The sequence below is a fragment of the Nanorana parkeri genome, unplaced genomic scaffold (assembly GCF_000935625.1).
Source record: "Nanorana parkeri isolate BGI_ZX_2015 unplaced genomic scaffold, ASM93562v1 scaffold1911, whole genome shotgun sequence".
NCBI classification, from domain to species: domain Eukaryota; kingdom Metazoa; phylum Chordata; class Amphibia; order Anura; family Dicroglossidae; genus Nanorana; species Nanorana parkeri.
The window spans coordinates 95,951-116,600 of record NW_017308179.1 but is presented as its reverse complement, the minus strand read 5'-3'; the positions used below and the strand labels follow the sequence as shown (position 1 = coordinate 116,600).

Genomic DNA, 20,650 nt, shown 5'->3' with positions numbered 1-20,650 from the left:
TCCCTCAATAGAGAAGAACTTAAAATTTCTTCACATTGCTTGGATCATAAATTAAAATTCTTTAGTGTGTATGATCTGGGCACAAGGTCACTTGAAGATCATTGGGAGTCAGTGGAATTTAGCTGCATCTATCTCCTGCATCACTCAAACATCTTGACTAATACATAAGGCACACAATTCGTTTGTAATTTAGAGCTGCTCAGCTATGCTGAAGAATAGTATGCACATACACAGCTCCTATGTTGAAATAAAATACACCCTGAGGAAAAACACACAATAAAAACTTCCCCCCAGCCCAGAGAATACATTTTCAGAGTTTGCACTAGGTTTTGATGTAAACAGGGATTAGAAAAATGTTTCTGCAATGGCTAAGACCAAAAAAAAAAAAAAAACAAACACGCCAAACCAAATAATTGTATTTTTTATTGCCATTTTCACAGAAGCAAAAAGTTACATAAAGCAATGTGGGGAAAAAAAGCAAAAACACAAAAAAAACAAATGAATGGCTTTTGCAGGCGTTGGAGACGTTGTGTTTGTGGATCCAATAACTGTTAACTTCTAAAGTGGAGGTTTTATTTATATAGTCTACAAAACAACTGCAATGTGCAGTAAAGCAAGTTCACTCCACACACCGCAGCTCAATCAATACAGTAAATACATCTGCAAAATGTGACAAGACACCTTTAGAAGAGCTGAACTCCCAGAGACAGCAGTCTAGGTTGGACCTGTTTATTGCAGATCAAAATGTGTCCTTAGGAGTTTAGAAAAATGTGAGGTAAGAGAATATATAAAAGAGAAACATGGAGAGTAAAAGGTGCTGTTCTAGGGATCACACAGTAGTTGAAAGCACCCCATTTCAGAATTCATGCTAAACGTATGGGGCTGATTTCCGAACACTGGAGGAAAAACAAAAAACTGATGCTGTCCCTAGCAACCCAATGTCAAGTTTTAAAAATTCCATAATTGGCACTGAAAAAACAAGGAAGCAGATTTTTTGCTAGCAGCATCGTCCCCTTTCCTGTAGTCACAGGAGTGTTAACACTTGAACTATTGATGCCCTTTATGAAAAGAAAACCAAACTGGGGATAGGGTTCCCCCTCAAAACCTGATCTGTCAAGGTATAATATAGAAATGCAAAAATAAACTCCACAGAAACAGTTTTGTATGGGGTAACATTTCCCTCCACACAAGCATCCAATATGCATTAAAATCTGCTTGAGTTAGTGTGAACCAGTTATTTGTAACTCATCAACATTTTAGGTTTTGGATAGACACAGAAAAGGTAAATACTTCTGTTTGTGGGGAGATTGTAGGAAATGAGGGAGAACAGTTTTCAATGTGACATATAGGCAAACGGTCATTAGAGGTTTGAAACTTTTTTTTTTGGTAAAATTAAAGTGTTTTGTAGCACTATTTGTCCCCACTGGAGAAATTTCCCATCACTTCCTGTCCTGAAAGTGAGGGGAAGCTCCCCAACAGGGTCACAGCCTTCAGATAAACCCCGACAGTGGTTGTCCCCTTCTGCTCTGTCCAAAGCTACAAAAAGAATGGGTGCGGTTGGGCTTTAAAGCTGAACTTTGGGCACAAAAACTTCACCTAAACATATTCTTCATAGACAGTTATATATCCACTTTTTTTTTCCTCAGGTGTCTTTCAAAACCAAGATATTACCTTGCTAGCCTGTGCAGACAGCAGAACCGTGAGAGGAACCCAGCTACTCCATCCAATACAAGCGGAGTCTGAATAAAACTATGGGAAGGTTGATGGGGATGGATACGAGACCAGTAACGGTCCACAAGGAGTGAGCTGCAGTGATTGGTCTCATTACAGGACACTCCTGTACAGATGTAGGGTACAGGAATTGTTCCATTCTCTATAACTGCACAGATATAGAAAACATAAAGAAATGACACCAAGATTTAAGACTGCACATGGTATTGAGGCAATATTTGTTTAGGCTAGACTCCTGCTTAAAAGTGACACTAAGCTCATAAGTTAAAATGTAAAAAATTTATTCAAGTACCTTATCTATTAACAAAAATGTATCTTATTTGTGTATCACTCAGCGGTAGATCCTCAAACCATCTCTGAATTGGTGGTGACACTGTCCCTTCTGGAGGGGGGCTACTTTTGTTCCCCATGTGTGTTGTAAAGTAGCCATCATTCTAAGCTCACTCCTGTGACGAGCTTAGAATGATGGCTACTTTACAACACACACAGGGACCATGGGGAACAAAAGTAGCCCCCCTCCAGAAGGGACAGTGTCACCACCAATTCAGAGATGGTTTGAGGCTCTACAGCCGAGTGATAAACAAAGATACATTTCTGTTAATAGTCAGTGTAATTGAATGTATTTTTACGATTTAACGCCTGAGTTTAGTATCACTTTAAGCCAGGTATGTGTCAGTATTTAAGTCCACGGACAAAAGATCATTACACAGCAACTAAACAAATGAATAGGGCATTTTCCCAAGCACATCCTAAAATTTTATCAGGTAAAAAAGGCATGTTGGCCAGTCATCAATCCCGGATTATCTTTGGCATTTCAAATAATCACATAAATTTTAATATTCACAGTGCATACTTGTAAATATATATTTATTTTGAAATGTTCAGGCAATACTGAAACTTCTAGTTTCAAACAGGTGGACAAAACTTAGCTATACATGTAATATTGCAAATTGCCCTCAAGAATTAACCAGGGCCATCCATCACAAAAACGTGGTATGTTCTTTTAATCAGACCAAAAAAAGAAAAACAAAAAGTTGGCATCATTAATATTTTGTTTAAATTTGGCATTTGCTATTCATACTTGATTAAAGATTCTCGATTGTTTTTTAACACTGCGTTTAAATTCGCAAATTAACAAGTATTCAAAGTTAATACAGTAAATTCACTCTAAAAATACTGAATGTTAATAGCCAGGTTTAGTTAAAGCAAAAATAATAAAAAAACAATCCTAATGAATATTTTCTGATATAGGCATAATATATATGCATACTTTATTCAAAAAAAGCTGATTTTATTTTGTCGTTTAAATTGATTTATTCAACAAAAGGAGATCTTAATTTTAAATGAGAAAAGTGTGTCATACGAGTTTAATAGAAAAAAAAAAGGGAGAGGAGCTACTCCCCCAATAAGGTGACAAGTTACCAGTAACTGTCAGTAGAAAAAAGTTATTGCTGCAATTCCCAGACCAGGCCTTTTCTAGTGCAGCTTAAATCGATCATATCAAAGCTGCCAGAATCCGAGTAACAAGAATGGGATAGTTCCATTCCACAATCATTTTCATCTCAAGGGAACCTACAGCAGATTCCTTTCTATTCCTTCACAAACCATTCACACGCACTCACTCGCACACAAGCAACCCTTCGTCTGCTGCATAGAAGATTGTCTCTCTTAAGTGCTGCATCACCCACAGCACAAAGTAAACATGCCATGTGGTCAATGATATTATGCAAACCCAGGGAAATGGGGATTCATGAATACTCATCAGGAGCAGACCTTTGTGAAACAAGAGGGGGTGCTCCTTGAAGCAAGGAAAGATGAAATGCCTGACACCCAGAAAATCAGCACCTTATAAGAAAATGAAGTGGAAGCGAAAGGCGTATGTAATCCCACTCTCTACCTTCAATGCTCCATTCCCTTCGGTATCCAGCTATTAACCACCTGAGCTGCCCGTATGAGCTGCTCATAACCTCATAAGTGAAATGTTTAAACACAGTGCAGAACTCTAACAGAAGAGCTTGACGAAGCAGTTCTGGCAGTATGGCTTGTCATTCTGCTCCTTGAAGGTTCCTTTGTTAAGCTGCTTAAGGCAGAAGGCACAGACAAAGTGCTCTGGATGGAACTTCTTCCCCATAGCGGTGATACAACGGCCAGTGATGGGCTTTTGGCAGCCAGAACACAGCGATCCACGGCGCTCATGATAATGAACCTCACAGTATGGCTGCCCGTCGTGTTCAAAGAAGCTCCCATTAACAAATGGAGTAAAGCATTCCTGGGGAAAAAACAACATAATCTATTTAACTAGATAGTGGCAGAAAAGGAAACCATAAACATAATATATAATATCTACCCACATATATACAGTAAACTCCCCATTATCAGGCATTCAAGCAACCAGCAAAAAAAAAAAAAAAAAAGGAAGAAAACTCGATTTAGTTGCCAACTAAATTCTTTGTTTAGATTTTGCTGCCGGTCAGCTAGATTTTGCAGTCGGCAGCAGAATGTAAACAATGAGGAGCAATAGTCGGACAGCTATTGGCCATTTCAAATTGCAATAGCCAATACCAGGCTGGCTATTGTTCCCGCGCACTGAGCAAAGGAGCGGACTGGAGAGAGAACTTTCTCAGGTCCGCTCATGTGCCCAGTGGGCAGATTTCAATAGCCAGTCTGCCAATGGCTATTGCAATTTGAAACAGCCAATAGCATGCTGGCTCCTGTGCCCACCGAGCACAGGAGCAGACCTGAGAGAGAGAACTTTCTCAAACCGTGGGGCAGTTGCTTGAGGGTACTATTAAGTCTCAAGCAACCAGAAACTACAGTTATCTGGCACCTACAGATCCCTGTGGGTGCTGGATAACTTGAGCTTTATATTATATATGCATTTTGTTTATTGTTATATCCAAATCATATGCAATAACAAACTTCATTTTATTAAAGGCACTTGAACAGATTTGCACTGCCCAAAGCAGAAACATATATTCAGTATCACTACATTACAAAATACCCAATATTGTCAGCATAGGTAACACTGACATTCATCCAGAAAAAAATTGCATATATGGATTCTGGGTCAGCATGCAAATCAATGGTACAGAGGTAGATAAGGAGTAAGTTATACATACATTTAAAGTAAACCTGTGCCAAGTGAAACATGCAAGCTCCCCATAAAAAATACTCACTGCTTGGCTATCATGCTTATCAAATGGCTTTAAAACCAAATCACTAAGCCAGAATGAGCATGCAGATCAGATGCTCAGACTTCATTTGCGTGACAATTGTTTCAGGTCAGTAACCCAATGTACTGAAGAGGCAGACTTGCATTTTTAGGAGCAACACTGGAGAATTAAAAAGGTGGCCAGAGGCTGCTAGCATTGTTTATCACAGATAGGAAAATGCCACCCTAAAATAATTTTTAATCTCTCTAGTCGATTGTGTGCTATCAGCCAGCAGATGGTGACGCTACCTACCTAGTCTCAACAGTAAATGCATGTCTGTTTTTTAAAATGTCTGATTTGCAGCTTCCTGAAAGCGATGTACTACAAATGGTGTAATTGTCTAGAGGTTAATTGCAAGCTACCTTGATGTGGTTTAGATCTAAATCACAGTCAAATGGCAGTTTATTCATGTTGAGAATACTGCACATTACAGGAAAAATATTGTGCGTATTAAGGGGAAAAAGAGGCAAGGGAGCAACAAAGAGATTCTTACCCTGCAAACAAAGCACTCTGGGTGCCACAGCGTGTTCAGAGCAGATATATAATTCTCCAAGATGGCATGGGTGCATCCACCACACTTGGGGGCAAACATGTCAAAGTAATCCTTACGACAATAGGCCTTACCATCCCTCTCATGGAAACCTGTAAAATGGAGAGGCGTTAGAATGCAATAACAAGTACCATTTTAAAGGATACACCCACAAAATGCATTGCAACAGAGTTTTGACATTGCTTTTTTTTTTTTGTGCAAAACACTCCTGAATTATGGTATATTACCTTCTGGGCCAAAAAATGCTCCACACTGTGCACAGAAGAAATGTTCAGGATGCCAAGTTCTGTCTAAAGCGGTCACAACTTTCTGTTGAGTAAAGATGAAAACACACAAGCTAAATATCAAAAATAGGTTAAAAAAAAACAACCAAAAAAAACACTATGTCCTGCTGCAAACAAAAAGTACTTACATCCAGTATAGGCCCATTACAGTAAAAACAGCGAGGGGAGAATAGATTGTGATAGTCTTTTTCACAGTAAGGCTGACCATCTCGCTCAAAGAAGTTGCGTGATCCAATTTCCTCTTGGCAGTGTGTGCATACGAAGTGTTCAGGATGCCAGGTCCTTCCCATAGCTGTGACAACCTGAAAAAAAAAAAAAAAAAAAAAAAGATAAATAAATAAGCATTGGCTGAAGGTCCAGGGAGGATTTTTTCCTCCCAAGCATCAATAAACTTTACTCACCTGACCAGCAATTGGCTTCTTGCAAGCTCCACAAACACCCTTAGCCACGGTGGCCACTCCCAGCTTGTTAAGATCAGACTGCAGGCTACCCAGCATGTTGTCCAGCTGACTGCCTGGCTTTGGGGCACTGGAAGGAGGAGAGCTATTCACAGACTTTCCTTGAGCCATGAACTGCAAGACAAAAAATAAAAACAATTCTCAGTTACAGAATTCCTCAGTTCCTCTTATGCACCTCCAATTTAAATTGGATGGACAGGTTAACATTTCAAGTGCATCACACAAATATATACCAAAGATGACTCATTAGCAGCTGCAAGGAAACTAGAGGAAGGATTACGATAGTCATAACCATGTATGAAATCTTCATCTTCCTGTGAAATCCACATTTGGGGAGGCGTAAGGAAAGGAACCGATGACTAAAGACCAATACAAGAAAAAAAAATGACTACTAAGCCAGTGCACAAGATGCTGCCCAGCATGCAAATTGACACACTGATTAAACACATGCACTCTTGACCTGCTAAAACCCTTAAGGCTGACATGCTAACAAGTTTGCAACAAATGTATTTTCCAAACTGGTTTGTAAAACGGTACTATGCCAATACTCTAAAAAGTCAAAGACCACACACATACAAAGTAAAATAACGTGCCTTGTTTGGAAGAGAATGGTTCAGAGGAGGATGTGAAGGAAAAGCTGCCACATCCGTGGAAGCAAAAGGAGGGATCATCTGAAAGAAGGTTCAAACTGGTCTTATTGTAAAAGCCAAAATTATCTAACTTCTACAAACAACACTAAAAAAACATGGACCAAAATTTCCCAAGCATGACCCACATTCATCAGGACATCTTACAAATGTCTGTAAATCCTTCCAACCACCAGATGACCACAATCAACATACAACGTTCTGTACACACCACAATCACCTACTGTTAACATTCAAACACATTTTGCGACTTGTGTAAACCTATAAATTCACAGACAGCGTTTAACAAATTCATGCCTGAATAGGTGGAAAGAGGGGATGATCATCCGTCTGGCAGGCAACAGAAATGCAGGACTTAGGACCAGGCAGGGTCCTTGAGGGAGCCGAGGTGAAGATCCATGGGGCAGGAGGCTCTTCCCGATAGCAAATTTGGTGTACTTCCTGCAACGGTACTACTCTAGATAAATCCTGATAATCATCACTATATCTTTTCCAAGACGGTGGTGGTTGAGGAGGTAGCGTACGCAAGGCAGAGGGTGGTTGAGGAGGTAGCGTATTCAAGGCAGAGGGTGGTTGAGGAGGTAGTGTACTCAAGGCAGTAGGATGCAAGGGAGGGAGAGTGGGGGGTAAAGGAGGTGCAGGAGGAGGAAGAAAAGAGGGTAATGAAGTAAAATTAGCAGAGGAAGAAGTAACTGGAGTAGGCGGAGGAGGATGAGCTGGTGATGTAGATTTAGACACAAGTCTGGTAGTCTGCAGTGTGCCAGATGGAGAAGTAGTGACAGATAATGTCTTTCTCATGAGCTGTGGAGAATCCGGGGGTATGATTATCTAAACAGAAAACAATGGGATAATTTAAGACAAGAAAGGCATATATAGGGAACATAATGTGTGCAATTTAAATGAGGGTGCTAATGCCGCAAGCACTGCCCATGAACATTTGCATTAGGTACTATATGCATATGTCTGGCAAATGCAACTGTCCTACCACAAGCAATCAATCCATTCCAAAACATACTGTAGGAAATGCAGCCTTCTGAGTCAGTGCCCAGTGGAGTATCAGATAATGTCACAGTCTGGTCGAGATGAATTATTGTCCTCTATATGGGCATATTCCAAACATATAGGGAAGTTGTTTGTCGGTACACTTGGTTTGTCATGAGAAATTTCAAAACAGTTAACCACAAAGGTTAAAAGAGGAACGGTTGCACTTCTATGTGCTTATAACAATTATTCATGCTGATTAAAAGGTGCCTTACACATAATAATGAAAATTGTTGTTCATTTACTTTAAAAAAAGGGGACAGACAAAAAAAAAAATTGCTGGCAGGCAAACATTTAAAAAAGTGACAATTTAGTGACTTTTAAATGGTTCCAAATCTTCAATGAGTCCATGCAAAGCGTTCTTTAGACAGACACCTACATTCGATGTACCTTCTCAATTCTTTGCTCTGATGTTCGCACATTTTTAGCAGGCTGCGATGTGATAATTACTCCCTCTGTCAGCCAATTATCTTCTGGGCTCTTGTAAGTCTCCTGCTTGTCTATGCCAAACCGTCCGTGCAGCTCTTCAATCAGTCGGTCTTGTGAAGGACTCTTGTTATATATAGCCGGTCCAAATTTCCTCCGGGGAGAAAGGTCCCGAGACATTGGATGCACATTAGGCGACTCTTTTGTCCTTTTGATCACAGACTTTATCTGAACATCAAATACAATGTTACTGGACAGCAGCACACATTGTGCCTAATAAATTGCCCAAGTTTAGTCTCCAGGCTCACACTACACTCAATGAGCGGTACAAAATGTCCTAATTAGACATTGTTGTTATGCAAAACTACAAACACTTCAAGACGTGTTAGAAGTCATCAGCTTGCTCAAATACTAACTGAGCTGAGTCCACATGCACCTATAGAAAAGACACTCCAGACATGCACAATATGCCATGCAGAGAACACTCCATGCTTGCCTGACGTGAGGCTGAGATTCGTTCCCGTGCTGAAGTCTCTGGTAATGTAACTTGAGAAGATTCCTGAATCCAAGAAGGGTCCATGGGTCCTGAATCTGACTGAAACCCAAATGTTGTATGCTGTTGAACAACTCCATTGGAAACAACGCTACCATCAAGCTCATCAGGCGACTGTGTAAGAAAGTAGTCATTCCCTAGTTCAGTACCTGCACTCTCCCAAAAGTCTTCTTTTTTTTCTGGGGTTAAATTTTGTGGACATTGTAGCGGTGATGAATTTTCTCTATGAACATTTACTTGTTCTTGTGATCTTATAACTTTATACCTGTCTGCTCCAAGAATGGGATCAGTAAATCCATTAGACTGAGCAGCATCTATTGATTTTGCACTTTCTTCATAAAGAACATCAAACTCCTTGATTTGAGGCTTTTTGAAAAAGCTTGGCAGGTAAATGTCTGTTCGCAGACTGTAAGCACTGAGAGGGCTGATCACTGGCTCCTTGCTGGCATTATCCATCTCTAAACCATGGTTTTGCAGGGTAGTTACTTTCCTGGTAGAAGATGATGCAACTGAGCCTTCCTCCTCATCAATGTGCAATAGCACACTGGGACTGCTAGGTGTTAAAGCTTCAGACCCACACTCTGGTTTTGTGTGCAATGGAGTTGGTGGAGGACTACAACACAGCTCAGAAATGGGCTCAGAAACAGCATGACATGTCTGCATTAGAAGTAGAAAGGGGGAAAAAAAGCCAAACAAAAGCAGTTATAGGAAAAGAAAATGGCAGTGTAACAATGTATTAAAAACTATGTTACCATCTGCCTAGTAGAAATTGCTCAGGTGTACAGAGATTAGAAGGTTTTATTCACACAACTAGAAACACACCATATTTCACAGAGTATAGGCAGTGTGAATTGAGCTACAGGTGTGTGAGGGAACATAATTCTCACAGTAAAGCTGGTAATACACTTGAACAATCTGATTGGATGCCGGCATTGTTCAGGTATTTTGAAAGCCAGCGGGGCCGACTAGCAAGATACTGAAGATTGGCCCAGCGGGAGATTCCTCCATCCACACAGTTTAGCGTAGATGGAGGAATCTGTTGCACTTTTTCCATCGGACCATAGAAAATCTGCAGAAAACCTGTGTGTGTGGCCAGCTTAAGAAACTTTTTGCAGGGCATGTTCAATAGAGAAAATGAAGTGGCTGGAGGGGAGATTACATTATTAGAACTTTCTCAAAAGAAAGAAACTGAATTGATTTGAAAAATAAGGCCTTTGCAAGTTAATTTCCAGGCAAATATTGTGTCCTTTTTACAACAGCTACAGCAAAAGATTAGAGGAGGGTGCTTTGCTGTAGGAAATCCCTGACAGGATCCCAAAGCTTTATATTCAGGGACATACCTTAATTGTTATACAAGAAATTAGTAGTAGCCTTTATGCTATTTTAAGATATTGCTATTTATAGAATAAATCCAGGTAATGCCCTATTTTTTTTTAGCATTAACGTGCTAGGAAAGGTGTGAATGGGCTCATAAGGATTGGTACAGTTATATTTAAAAATATGTATAGAAAAGAAAGTGCATGTACAGTCACATTAAAATGACTGGCAAGATGTACCGAAAAAAAAAACTACTGTTCGGGGGAAAAAAAAGGGCTAAAATAGAGGGGAATTAAAGGAGGTATTTGACTTATCAATGATAGGAAATGCTGGGGGTCAATTAACCCCTAAAGGAAGGTGAAGCACCAAACCTGGGTTGTGATGTAGGGATCATGCTATACAATATGCTGGTTTGTAAGTACAATAGACTGACATATTTTGCCAAGTGTAAACTGGTCTGCACTACTAACTTGCCGTCTGCTTGCAGCCCTGTTGCAACCTGAACATGTGGGACAAAACACATACCACCACCAACCAGTAATCCTACAAGCCAAACACTGGTTTGCAATGGATGGTGTTAAACAGCAGGTAGTAAGACTGTTTTTTTTTTGCTTATCTGAGGGTCATCAAACTTCTTACTGTATTACACATTTGTTGTGCAGGGTATCTGAAAAATCTTTTTGCTGGTCAAATATTTGCTAAGGAAAAATAGTTATGAAATCATTTGGGTGTTAATGTGACAGCTCTCCAAACTCATCTTAGAGATAGCACAAAATATAATGTAGAAATACAAGCAGATTTCAGCTTACTAAAACCCCAAATGCCTGTTTGAGATCCAAGTTGTTCTGTTTACATTCAGGACACAGAAGCACATGCAAAAATGTAGGATCTGTGGAAAAGTTATTCCCGTACAAATTCACCATTGCTAAACCGTATAGGATCTAGGAACTAAAAGCACTAAAAACTTTTAAATGTGTCTAAAACCAGGACTGATTTGGGAACTATGCTGCTCCAAGCTGGGTACGCGGGCCTTGTCCCACACGCCAAAAACAGTCGTAGGTTAATTGGCCATTGTCTAAATTGGACCTAGTATGTGTGTGCTGGTCTTAAAAACCCACCCCTCCCACACACAACTGCAGTCTCCTATGACAGACCCTGAAAAGACTACACTGGAGGGCCTAATGCAGCTCTGTTGCACATTCTAGTCATGGAGCCACAGAAAAAAGTAAGGTTTCCAGGTTAGAAATACACCAAAATTTGCAACCCAGTCATGTTAGTAGGAATAGAGAATAAACTGATCCAAGAACAAGAGAAAAATAATAGGAGGAGTTTAATATTCACAACAAAATCTGTTTCTTGGTGTCAATAGAAGGATAGAGGAAGTCACCCAACTTCGGGATTATACTGCTGCCTACAGGAGTACTGGACACTGACAAACCCAAAAACAAACAAACTGTAGGCCAGCCCAAGATAACTCCCAACACTACCAGCATGCCTCAGTTTTGTAGCAAGCAGTACCAAGAACAGGATCATAAACAAAGAGGGGTGGAACCCGTGTGCCCTAATGGACCCCAATACAATTATTTTACCCTTGATAAGGGCATCAGACGTTGGTCTGTAGAGATGTTGTCCCTCAAAAGGTCATGTTTGCTTCTTACATGTAGGTTCCGCAGTCCAGTGACCTACACATGTCTAATGACATAAGACCCATGCGAGATATGAGACTGGAAACTTCCAGCAGACCATCACAACTGTAAAGATACAGCCATTTGTGCCATGCGTTCTATAAGCAAGGATCAACCTCAGCAGTGATGGGGATCCTTTTAAGGAATTGACCAGTAAGCTATAGTTTAGCAAAATAAAGTCACAAGATGGAGAAGTCCCACCAGCCACCACTTATCAATTGGGTCTTAAAAGCCATGTGCAGGATCCAACGGTATTGGTTGCTTTGTCAAGGTGGGACAGATTCGCAGTGGGTGTAGACCATTTTTCTACAAAAATCTACCCAAATGGGGGACAACAAGGCTAATAGGAGCTTGGGGGGAGCAAACAGTTAGTCAAGTTAATTACAAACCCCTTAGAGAAAGATTTGGAAAAGCAGGTATAATTGCAAAAAGTCTTTGTGGTCTTAGCAGCGTTAAAGGTTTCAAGACTGGAAACAGCAGGCCGATCCTATAGTTGCAGTAGCGCTCACCATCAAGAGCAGAAACAATCTCTTAATATGGTAGTGATAGCTGTAGTCTGCAACTCCTCAGGGGTTCAAGCTTATCAGCCAAAGACTAGTTTGATTCAGAGTCAGACAATCTCTGCAGGTAAATCAGATTGAGAATCTGAAGTGGAAGACCTGAAGTGCGCTTGTGTCTTCTGCAATCAAGATAAGCAAATAACTGCATGATATTGGCCATAAGGTCTTGCATGATTGTAGTTAAGACCTCCATGGAAAGTGCAGAGTAACCACTCGCAACCGAGAGAGCTAAAGAGGACTCAGACGATTCTAGGAACAAAGAGGAATAGGATTCCAGGTTGCAGACTTCACCATCAGTGGGCAAGCAGCCCTACAACCATTGGTAGAGAGAGCTGGGGACACCCAGTACAGTGGGACTGTTACCTTACGGTCTAGAATCAGACATGTTGCAGCCAGGTAGCGGTGAGGCAATGTAAAGCTCAGGGTGTGCGACAAGGCATCAGGTACTTCCAAAACCTGTTCAGCTGTAGTAGATGAGGGTTGGGTGGCTGGAGATGATCACCAAGCAACCTCGACACAGTATGGCAGGAAAGAGCAAGGAGCGCATGCAACACTCCACCCAGTGCATAATGTTAACATAAAACCCCTTCTGCAGAGGGAACCAGCAGGAAACAGGGAATTTTTATGATGCTCAAAGACCTAACAAAGTGAGCCTTTAGAGACCAGGCAAGTGCCAGCGGCTCTGGTCCAGAAACAGCACTCCAAAAGCCAGGCTGAAAATTACTGCATCGGATAGCTGCAGCTTAAATGCCAAACTCTAGCAGTGATGTGGAGAAGAAAATACATCCATCCTCTTAGGACACTATAAAGGAAGGCATTCTGGTAGCAGGAGGGGTAATACAGGGCTGGCCTACAGTTTGTTTGTCAGTGTCCAATCCTCTTGCACGTGGCAGTATAACCCTGAAGGTTAATGACTTCCTGTCTCCCTCAACGGACAAGAAAAAATTTAATCAGAACGTGCTGGTAAAAGGCAGCATGATATCTGCTTTATATGCAGAGCTATTAACAGTGCAATAACGAAGACCGTGCAGGGAAAGAAAAATGGCTGAATGTTGCAAAGTGATGATTTAGGTCTTGAAGGGAGTACCCCTTTAATAAAAAGCTTTCCTTTTTTAAAACCTTTTCTACCACAGCCAAATTCACCGACACTATCTTTGCTGAAAGAAGAAAAAAAACAGCTAAAAAGGGATATCACAAGCAGTAAAACAATATGTAAACATGACAGCAGGCAAAATTAGACACTCTAAGAATCAGACTTTAAAACACTTCATTAGAGGAATAACAGATAAGAAATCCATTGCACATAAACCTTCAAAACTACCAGAAATACTGCTCTCTAGCCCTTGTCCTTTGCTCTTTTTGCTGGACCTATATAAATGGCTCTATTGACCCAAGCAGAAAGTTAAGTACATTCAGTCCCAGGAATCGTTGCTATGGTCGACTGAGAATCATTTCAAATCATCTGCTTTAGACTCACATCCGGACTATGAAGTTTTATCCCTGTGAAGGAAACCCAGCAGAAACAAAAAGAGGTGAAGAGAAAAAGAATGGGGTAGCAGAATTTATGACAGTGTGAACAAAACTTTCATTGTTCAGGATATAGCACAGAAAACCTGGCAGAAAAGAAAAGTAAAAGCTGCAGTCAATACACATATAACATGTGGGCAGGCATCCAGCACAATACACATCTTTACATTGTGCTGGAAGCTCTACAGCAACCCGTGTATAAAGCTATCCATACACCTATAGATTATCTGAAGATTTTCTATGGTCAGATGGAAAAAGTGCAACTGATTCCTCCATCTACGCTAAACTGTGTGATTGAGGAATCTTCCACTGGGCCAAGCTTCAGTATCTTGCTAGTCAGCCCCGCTGTCTCTCGAAATTTCTGAACAATGCCGGCATCCAATCAGGTTGTTCAGGTATTTTGAGAGCCAGCGGGCTGACTAGCAAGTTACTGAAGCATGGCCCAGCGGGAGATTCCTCCATCCACACAGATTAGCGTAGATGGAGGAATCTGTTGCACTTTTTCCATCTGACCACAGAAAATTTGCAGAACGTCTATAGGTGTACGGGTAGCTTTAGAGAATATAACAGGCAGATAGAAGAGTTGGCAAGGTGCTTCCAAAAGAAACATTTTTCATGCTCAGAAGACACCACATTCTGGGATTTTTTTTCTTCATTTTCATCAATATAGAAAATGTAAAAGGGTAGTGGTGCTATAATTTTTAGCTACATCTCAACATTACCTTAAAAGGAGAACTATGGGGTTAGGGCTTTTCCCCATAGTTCTCCTTAGGGTAACGGGAGGACACAAACTAGCGTCCTCCCGTCACCCTAAGCTCAGTATACCGCGAGCTGCAGCTCGCGGTATACTGAGACACTGCAGCGGATCCCGACAATTATGTCTGGATCCGCCCAGCTGCGTGAGTGACAGCTGGCTCTGCCTATCTAGAGGCAGAGCCAGCTGTACCCTCCTCCATCCGTTCCGGTAGTCAGCGCTGGAGGATCGGAGCGGGGAGTCCAGCCACTCCCCTGTCACGGCAGAGAGCTGTGACAGGATCGAGAAGTGAGCGAACGCCGGTATGTGTCCGCTCACTTCCCGATCTACTGATCTGACCTGTGACAGTCTCATTGTCACAGGTCGGCTAGAACTAGGAGGTAAGTGAAAAGCACTCACCTCATAGATCTCCTTTAATGTAAATTATCTTGTTACTGAATGATTGAGATCTCTCTCCATATGTATCTTAGTTTGTAATTTTAAAAGTACATGGAGGCAAGAATATCTGCTTATTGCATCTTCCCTCATTGTAAGTCTACAAAACAGGGTACATAAGAATACAAATTCTTAGCCAGGAGGCGTTAATATGAGGGAACAGTTTTTAAAAAGTTGAGAAAAAAAAAAGCAGATTTATTCTCAAATACGAATGCAATAATGCTTCCCACTGATGTCAATGTGATGAATGCTAAACTTTAATGGCAGCTGGTCCTGACCAAACTATAAATTCACATATGTGATGCATTCTGCTCATACCAGTAATACTGGGCCCCTGGACCATTTTGTAAATCCCTATGGATTCTGCAGGTGGAACCTTTGGATGGGCACTTCCTTTGATAGGTTGACAAGCGCATCGGCAGTGAAATTGGAAAGGGTTGTTTCTGTAACGGCTTAGATTCGGACAATGAATAGCCACGCCTAGCTATAGAAGTGTAGGTAAATAATGTAAAAGTCCTTCCCAGTCCCTCCAACCCCTCCATCACTGTCTAGCAAGATGGAGAGAAAAAAAAAATCCAGCTTCCCAGCTGTGTTTGCCTTGACAACTACTTAATATGCCATGCATTGAAAATGCTGATTTATGCTCACATTTATCACTGACCTGAGAGAATAAAAATTAGAGGCTTTAGATTTACTTTACCAACACCTTTCGCTGTCGCCAATGTATGCCATATGGTCATTGGCAAAGGGGACCAGTAAGGAGACTCATGGCTGCTATAGTAATCTCCAGGCCTAAAATGTGCATTTTAAGAAGTGTGCAAAAAAAAAAAATGCAAAAATGGATCTGGCAGGGAAAGAGTAAGTTCACCTTTTCACAAAACATGAAAACATTCACTTTTTTCAATTTTATGTTGCAGTCCGATATAGTTATAGGATATGATTTTAATTTCCTTCATATGATGGGAAGAATCACAATTATCAAATGGTAAATTTACTTAAAGTGACATTAAACCCTCAGATTTTTTTAACATAATACAATACTGTAATGTGTGCCTTACTGTAATCCATGGTGGTTTCCCTTCTCTTTGCTGCTCTTCCTTTTTAAATCTCTCTCTCTTCTCATGCTCTGCAGAACTTCTGTTTTGCAGCAGACTGCCTTGTCTCAGGAATGGATACGCGGTGTCTGTGTATAGGTTTGTATAGGCTTGTAATCTGAGCCAGCACTACAGGAAGAGGCCCTGAGCTGAAAAGGGAAGTTCTGCCCAGCATGAGAAGACATGAGAGCAGCAAAGAGAAGGGAAACTACCATGGATTACAGTAAGGCGCACATTACAGTATTGGTTTATGTTAAAAATCTGAGGGTTTAATGTCCCTTTAAAAAAAGGAAAAGGAGGCGAGTATTGTAATAGCTCCACCGAAAGTTTTTAAAAGATCATATCATACCTTAAAATCAGAAAGTGAGGCCATGAGTTCATCCAGTTCACGTGTGGCAGAAGAGGCAGAGATTCGAGTTTGCTGCTGGTTGGTGCTGACTCTCTGAGGGTTGCCTATCTCTACTTGAGGCACAGTGATTGACGGGCTGTATGGAAAATAGAAGGATGAACAGAGGACAAATACAAACAGACAAACTATTCCTAAAGCAGAGGTACTTACACTGGACTGGGAACAGAGCTCTCTAGTTCATCTAGAAGGCTTTCCACACTTGGACGGACATCCTCTATTCCCCGTGCTCCATTTCGCTTAGGCTTTTCCTTTGAGGCTTGTCCAATCATTATAGCAGAGTTGCCTGGCACGCTGGTGAGAGGGGGAGTCACGGGCTGTAAGATGTTTCTACTCAGGTCATCTGTAGGTATAAACATCACCGAAAATTACAGACTGATGCAAAAGCCGATTTTGAGGACAGGATGAAAAACAGAGATTCCAGCACAAGTACTACCACAGATGCCAACGTGCAGTGACTCAGCCTAACCAGATTTATCATTTTTGGTCAATCTCAAATCCAGAACTGTAGTTCTCATAATTGGCTATAAAACAGGTGACTATGCTATCCACAGCATGGAATTCAAATATTGTACTATAAAAAACAAAACTATTTTCATTAATAAAACTTTAATATGGAATAGAAACTATTTTCAAAGTATAGATATGTTAAACAATCAGAAACAGAAAGTAGTACACAGCAGCAATATACACGTGTCTCACCTGAGGATATGCTACTTGGCGGCCCTTGCTGCACAGCATTCAATTCCAGGAGTAGACGGTCCAACTCTGACAAATTGCTGCCCAGAGACGTGCTTATAATAGTGGGAGATGGCTCTGCAGATCGCTGCTTATTGGGAAAACTGCCCCAAGAACAAAGCAGATCAAATCAAACAAGCGCTCACCGACAGGGAAGATCATTACACAGCTGCACAATATGCCTACCTGTACACATGCTCCTCTTCTCCAGCGGAAGGTGATATAACATTGTCTTTCAGAGCTGAAGAATCGTGAAGGGAATTCTAGGGGGCAAAATTATAAAAGATTGTCAGAAGGGCAACATTTATCTACCAATGTTCAAAATGTGCTTAGACTGAGCTTAATACAGTAAACTCCCCATTACCCGGCATTCAAGCAACCGAAAAAAAGAAGGGGGAGAGAGAATATGTGTACTCAATTTTATTTTTCCGGCGACATAAAAAATGCCGATTGCTATGCACACTAAAAAATTTCGTTAGCAACTAAATGTCATTGCTAATAAAATTCTTTAATTACATCTTGCTGCTGACCGGTGGCTAGATTGTGCGGTCAACAGCAGAATGTAAACAATGGATAGAAAAAGCCAGCCTGCTATAGCAATTTCAAATAGCCAAAAGCTATCTGGCTATTGCTCTTGGCTACTTAAATTCACCTGTCGGCTGCAGAAGGTAGCCAGCAGGTGAATGGGCCTGTGGGAGTGGGAGGGGTTTTATTGCTTGAGAGTTACTATTAACTCTCAAGCTAGGTTGACACCTAGGCGACACCTCACCGCGTGATCAGGAGTTGCCAAGGTGTGAACCGATCGCGCGGTGGGTGCCATTATTTTCCAATTGCACCCCAGTCAAGCCGGGCGGATTGCGCGGGATTTCACCCGTGCTTCCGAACACTAAAACAGCCGCGCATCGTGTAATCACAAAAAAAAAAAACATGTACCTTTTTTTCTGCGATTGCCGCTATTTGAGAGTGGAATTTAAAATACCAAGTGCAGGGCTGCACTGCTGTGTATCAAGCACAGATAGGACACCAGCAGCCGCAGAGGGGAAAGGAACGTTAGCTCCAAGGTAAAAGCACCAGGGGTGAGGGGGCAGGTTGGCAGAGGGAGCAGATTGGTGGGAGTATTCCATTTTCCCAAATTTGCCTGGGAAAGTGGAATTAGCCTTTAAAGTTGTGTTTCCCACAGTTCAAACACCGCTCCACTCTATTCCTCTATGTCCGTGGTTCTCAACCTTTCTAGGGCCGGGACCCCTTGGTAACATTTGCCAAGTTGTGGTGACCCCCCAACGGTAAAATTTAGGGATGACGGGGCTGCTGCAGCGACATCTGGCAGCGTGGTGGGAACTGACACTGCTGCGCTAGGAGAGGGCTGAGAAGGACTCTCACCTAGCACAGCAGAAATCACACAGCCACCCACAGTGTAGAAACCTTCCACAGGAAAGTTCTCTCTCTTTTATTGACCTGGATTATTATATACAATATACAGTATATCTATCCGCGATATACAACACGTCACACAATGCACAGGACACAGAAACATATGAATTGGGCACTAGGACTTGATGAAGCTTACAAGCTCACAGGGATAGACCCCCACACCACACACAAACACTATGACAGACACACACACATTCAATGACACAGTGACACACTGACAAACAGTGACACACTGACAAACAGTGACACACTGACATACAGTGACACACTGACATACAGTGACACACTGACATACAGTGACACACACACATACAGTGACACACACACATACAGTGACACACACACATACAGTGACACACACACATACAGTGACACACACACATACAGTGACACACACACATACAGTGACACACACACATACAGTGACACACACACAGACTAGTACCTGCAGCTCGGGACCAGGAGGCAATGACAGAGAGGAGAGAACGGCTCCTCCCACAGGGCAGAGAGTGGCCCTGAGGAGGTAGTGTGAGACTCCAGAGAAGGCACATGGCGGGGGACAGCTGGAGACACAAATGTGGGATGAGCGGCACCGAAGTCAGCACAGGGGGCGGAGCTGAGATCATTACAGCAAAAGCCCGGAGCCCAGTCCACTCAACTACATGATTACCGCCGGGTCTGCCCGTTTCAATATTGTGCTCCTCCCGGCCAGCCCGCTTATCGCTACCCGGCGGCCCCCGTTGTTATGCCACTGACTCCCGGCGACCCCTGGCAAATTGTCATTCGACCCCCGAGGGGGTCCCGACCCACAGGTTGAGAACTGCTGCTCTATGTGGTGTTTCCAATGCTCCCCGTCTATCAGTAGGTGGGAGTAGCACACTCCTGAGCAAATGCTCGCTTGCCATCATGGCTCATTCATTCATTGTTCAGCCTGACTCTTGTCTTCAGTGAAAATTAGATGACCATTGGCTAGAGCTTTAAGTATGTTTTATTTAGCCAATTACAGGAGACCCTCAGAAGGTGTGCGTGTGTGGGGATATTGGGGCTGTGCGCATCCTGGACAGTTCAATGTCTCGCCCTTCAAGCAAGACTAGATGGTGCTGGATCACAACACCAATGAATATAGCATGGAGCAATGCCAACAGCATTGTAACAAATGCTCTTCAGTTAGTGGGCAATTGTAGGAGGAAGTTTATGGTTAGTGTAGTTTTAAAGGGTATGTACACCCCATCAGCCATACAGTCGGTGCATTGTATTTAATGAGTTGGCCGAGTAGCAGAACAAATATGTAAAGATCAAAACACAGGGGCTGCCAGGTACATATGTAGTTGCAAATTATAAAAATACCCATTCTTTTGTACATGTTCTGTAGAATTTTTGTATTGCTGCACTCCAACATAAATAATTATGCTGCACTCCAACATTTCTTTCTATATTTTCAATATTCATGCATTTACAAAGCATTAGTTTTGATACCCTCTATTATACGAATAACAAAAATCATCAACTGAGCCTCAAAGCCATCTACTTAATATTTACCTGCTGATGTGAATATTTATTGGAGCTGCTTGACCAGGAATCCAGAGGGTCTGCATGGACTGTTCCATTGAGGGACTCGTTCGCGGGTGCAGCTGTCACAGAAATTTCTTGGTAGGTATGGCACCCACTGGGAAAGGAATATGGGGTCTCCTCGGATAAGAAGACAGGCCGCTTGGCAATATGAGATGTAGTAGATTCCAGGTCAGCAAGCAATGCATCTGCAATATAAAAATTCAGAGAAATATACAGTCATAAAATTGTA

General features: G+C 41.8%; 1 protein-coding gene across 1 annotated transcript in view; it reads right to left on the bottom strand.

Annotated features, from left to right (window-relative positions):
* Nucleotides 1-3,286: 3,286 nt before the first annotated feature.
* PXN (paxillin) overlaps nucleotides 3,287-20,650 on the bottom strand; it is a 40,194-nt gene continuing 22,830 nt past the window's right edge. Inside the window, exons 2-11 of the mRNA XM_018572043.1 lie at nucleotides 20,389-20,606; nucleotides 17,605-17,681; nucleotides 17,383-17,522; nucleotides 16,834-17,023; nucleotides 16,624-16,759; nucleotides 6,179-6,349; nucleotides 5,906-6,079; nucleotides 5,721-5,802; nucleotides 5,437-5,585; nucleotides 3,287-4,000 (exon numbers count right to left, since the gene is read on the bottom strand). Of these exons, the coding sequence (XP_018427545.1) occupies nucleotides 3,734-4,000; nucleotides 5,437-5,585; nucleotides 5,721-5,802; nucleotides 5,906-6,079; nucleotides 6,179-6,349; nucleotides 16,624-16,759; nucleotides 16,834-17,023; nucleotides 17,383-17,522; nucleotides 17,605-17,681; nucleotides 20,389-20,606 (1,604 nt within the window). The 3' untranslated portion in view covers nucleotides 3,287-3,733. The remainder of the gene's footprint in view (nucleotides 4,001-5,436; nucleotides 5,586-5,720; nucleotides 5,803-5,905; nucleotides 6,080-6,178; nucleotides 6,350-16,623; nucleotides 16,760-16,833; nucleotides 17,024-17,382; nucleotides 17,523-17,604; nucleotides 17,682-20,388; nucleotides 20,607-20,650) is intronic.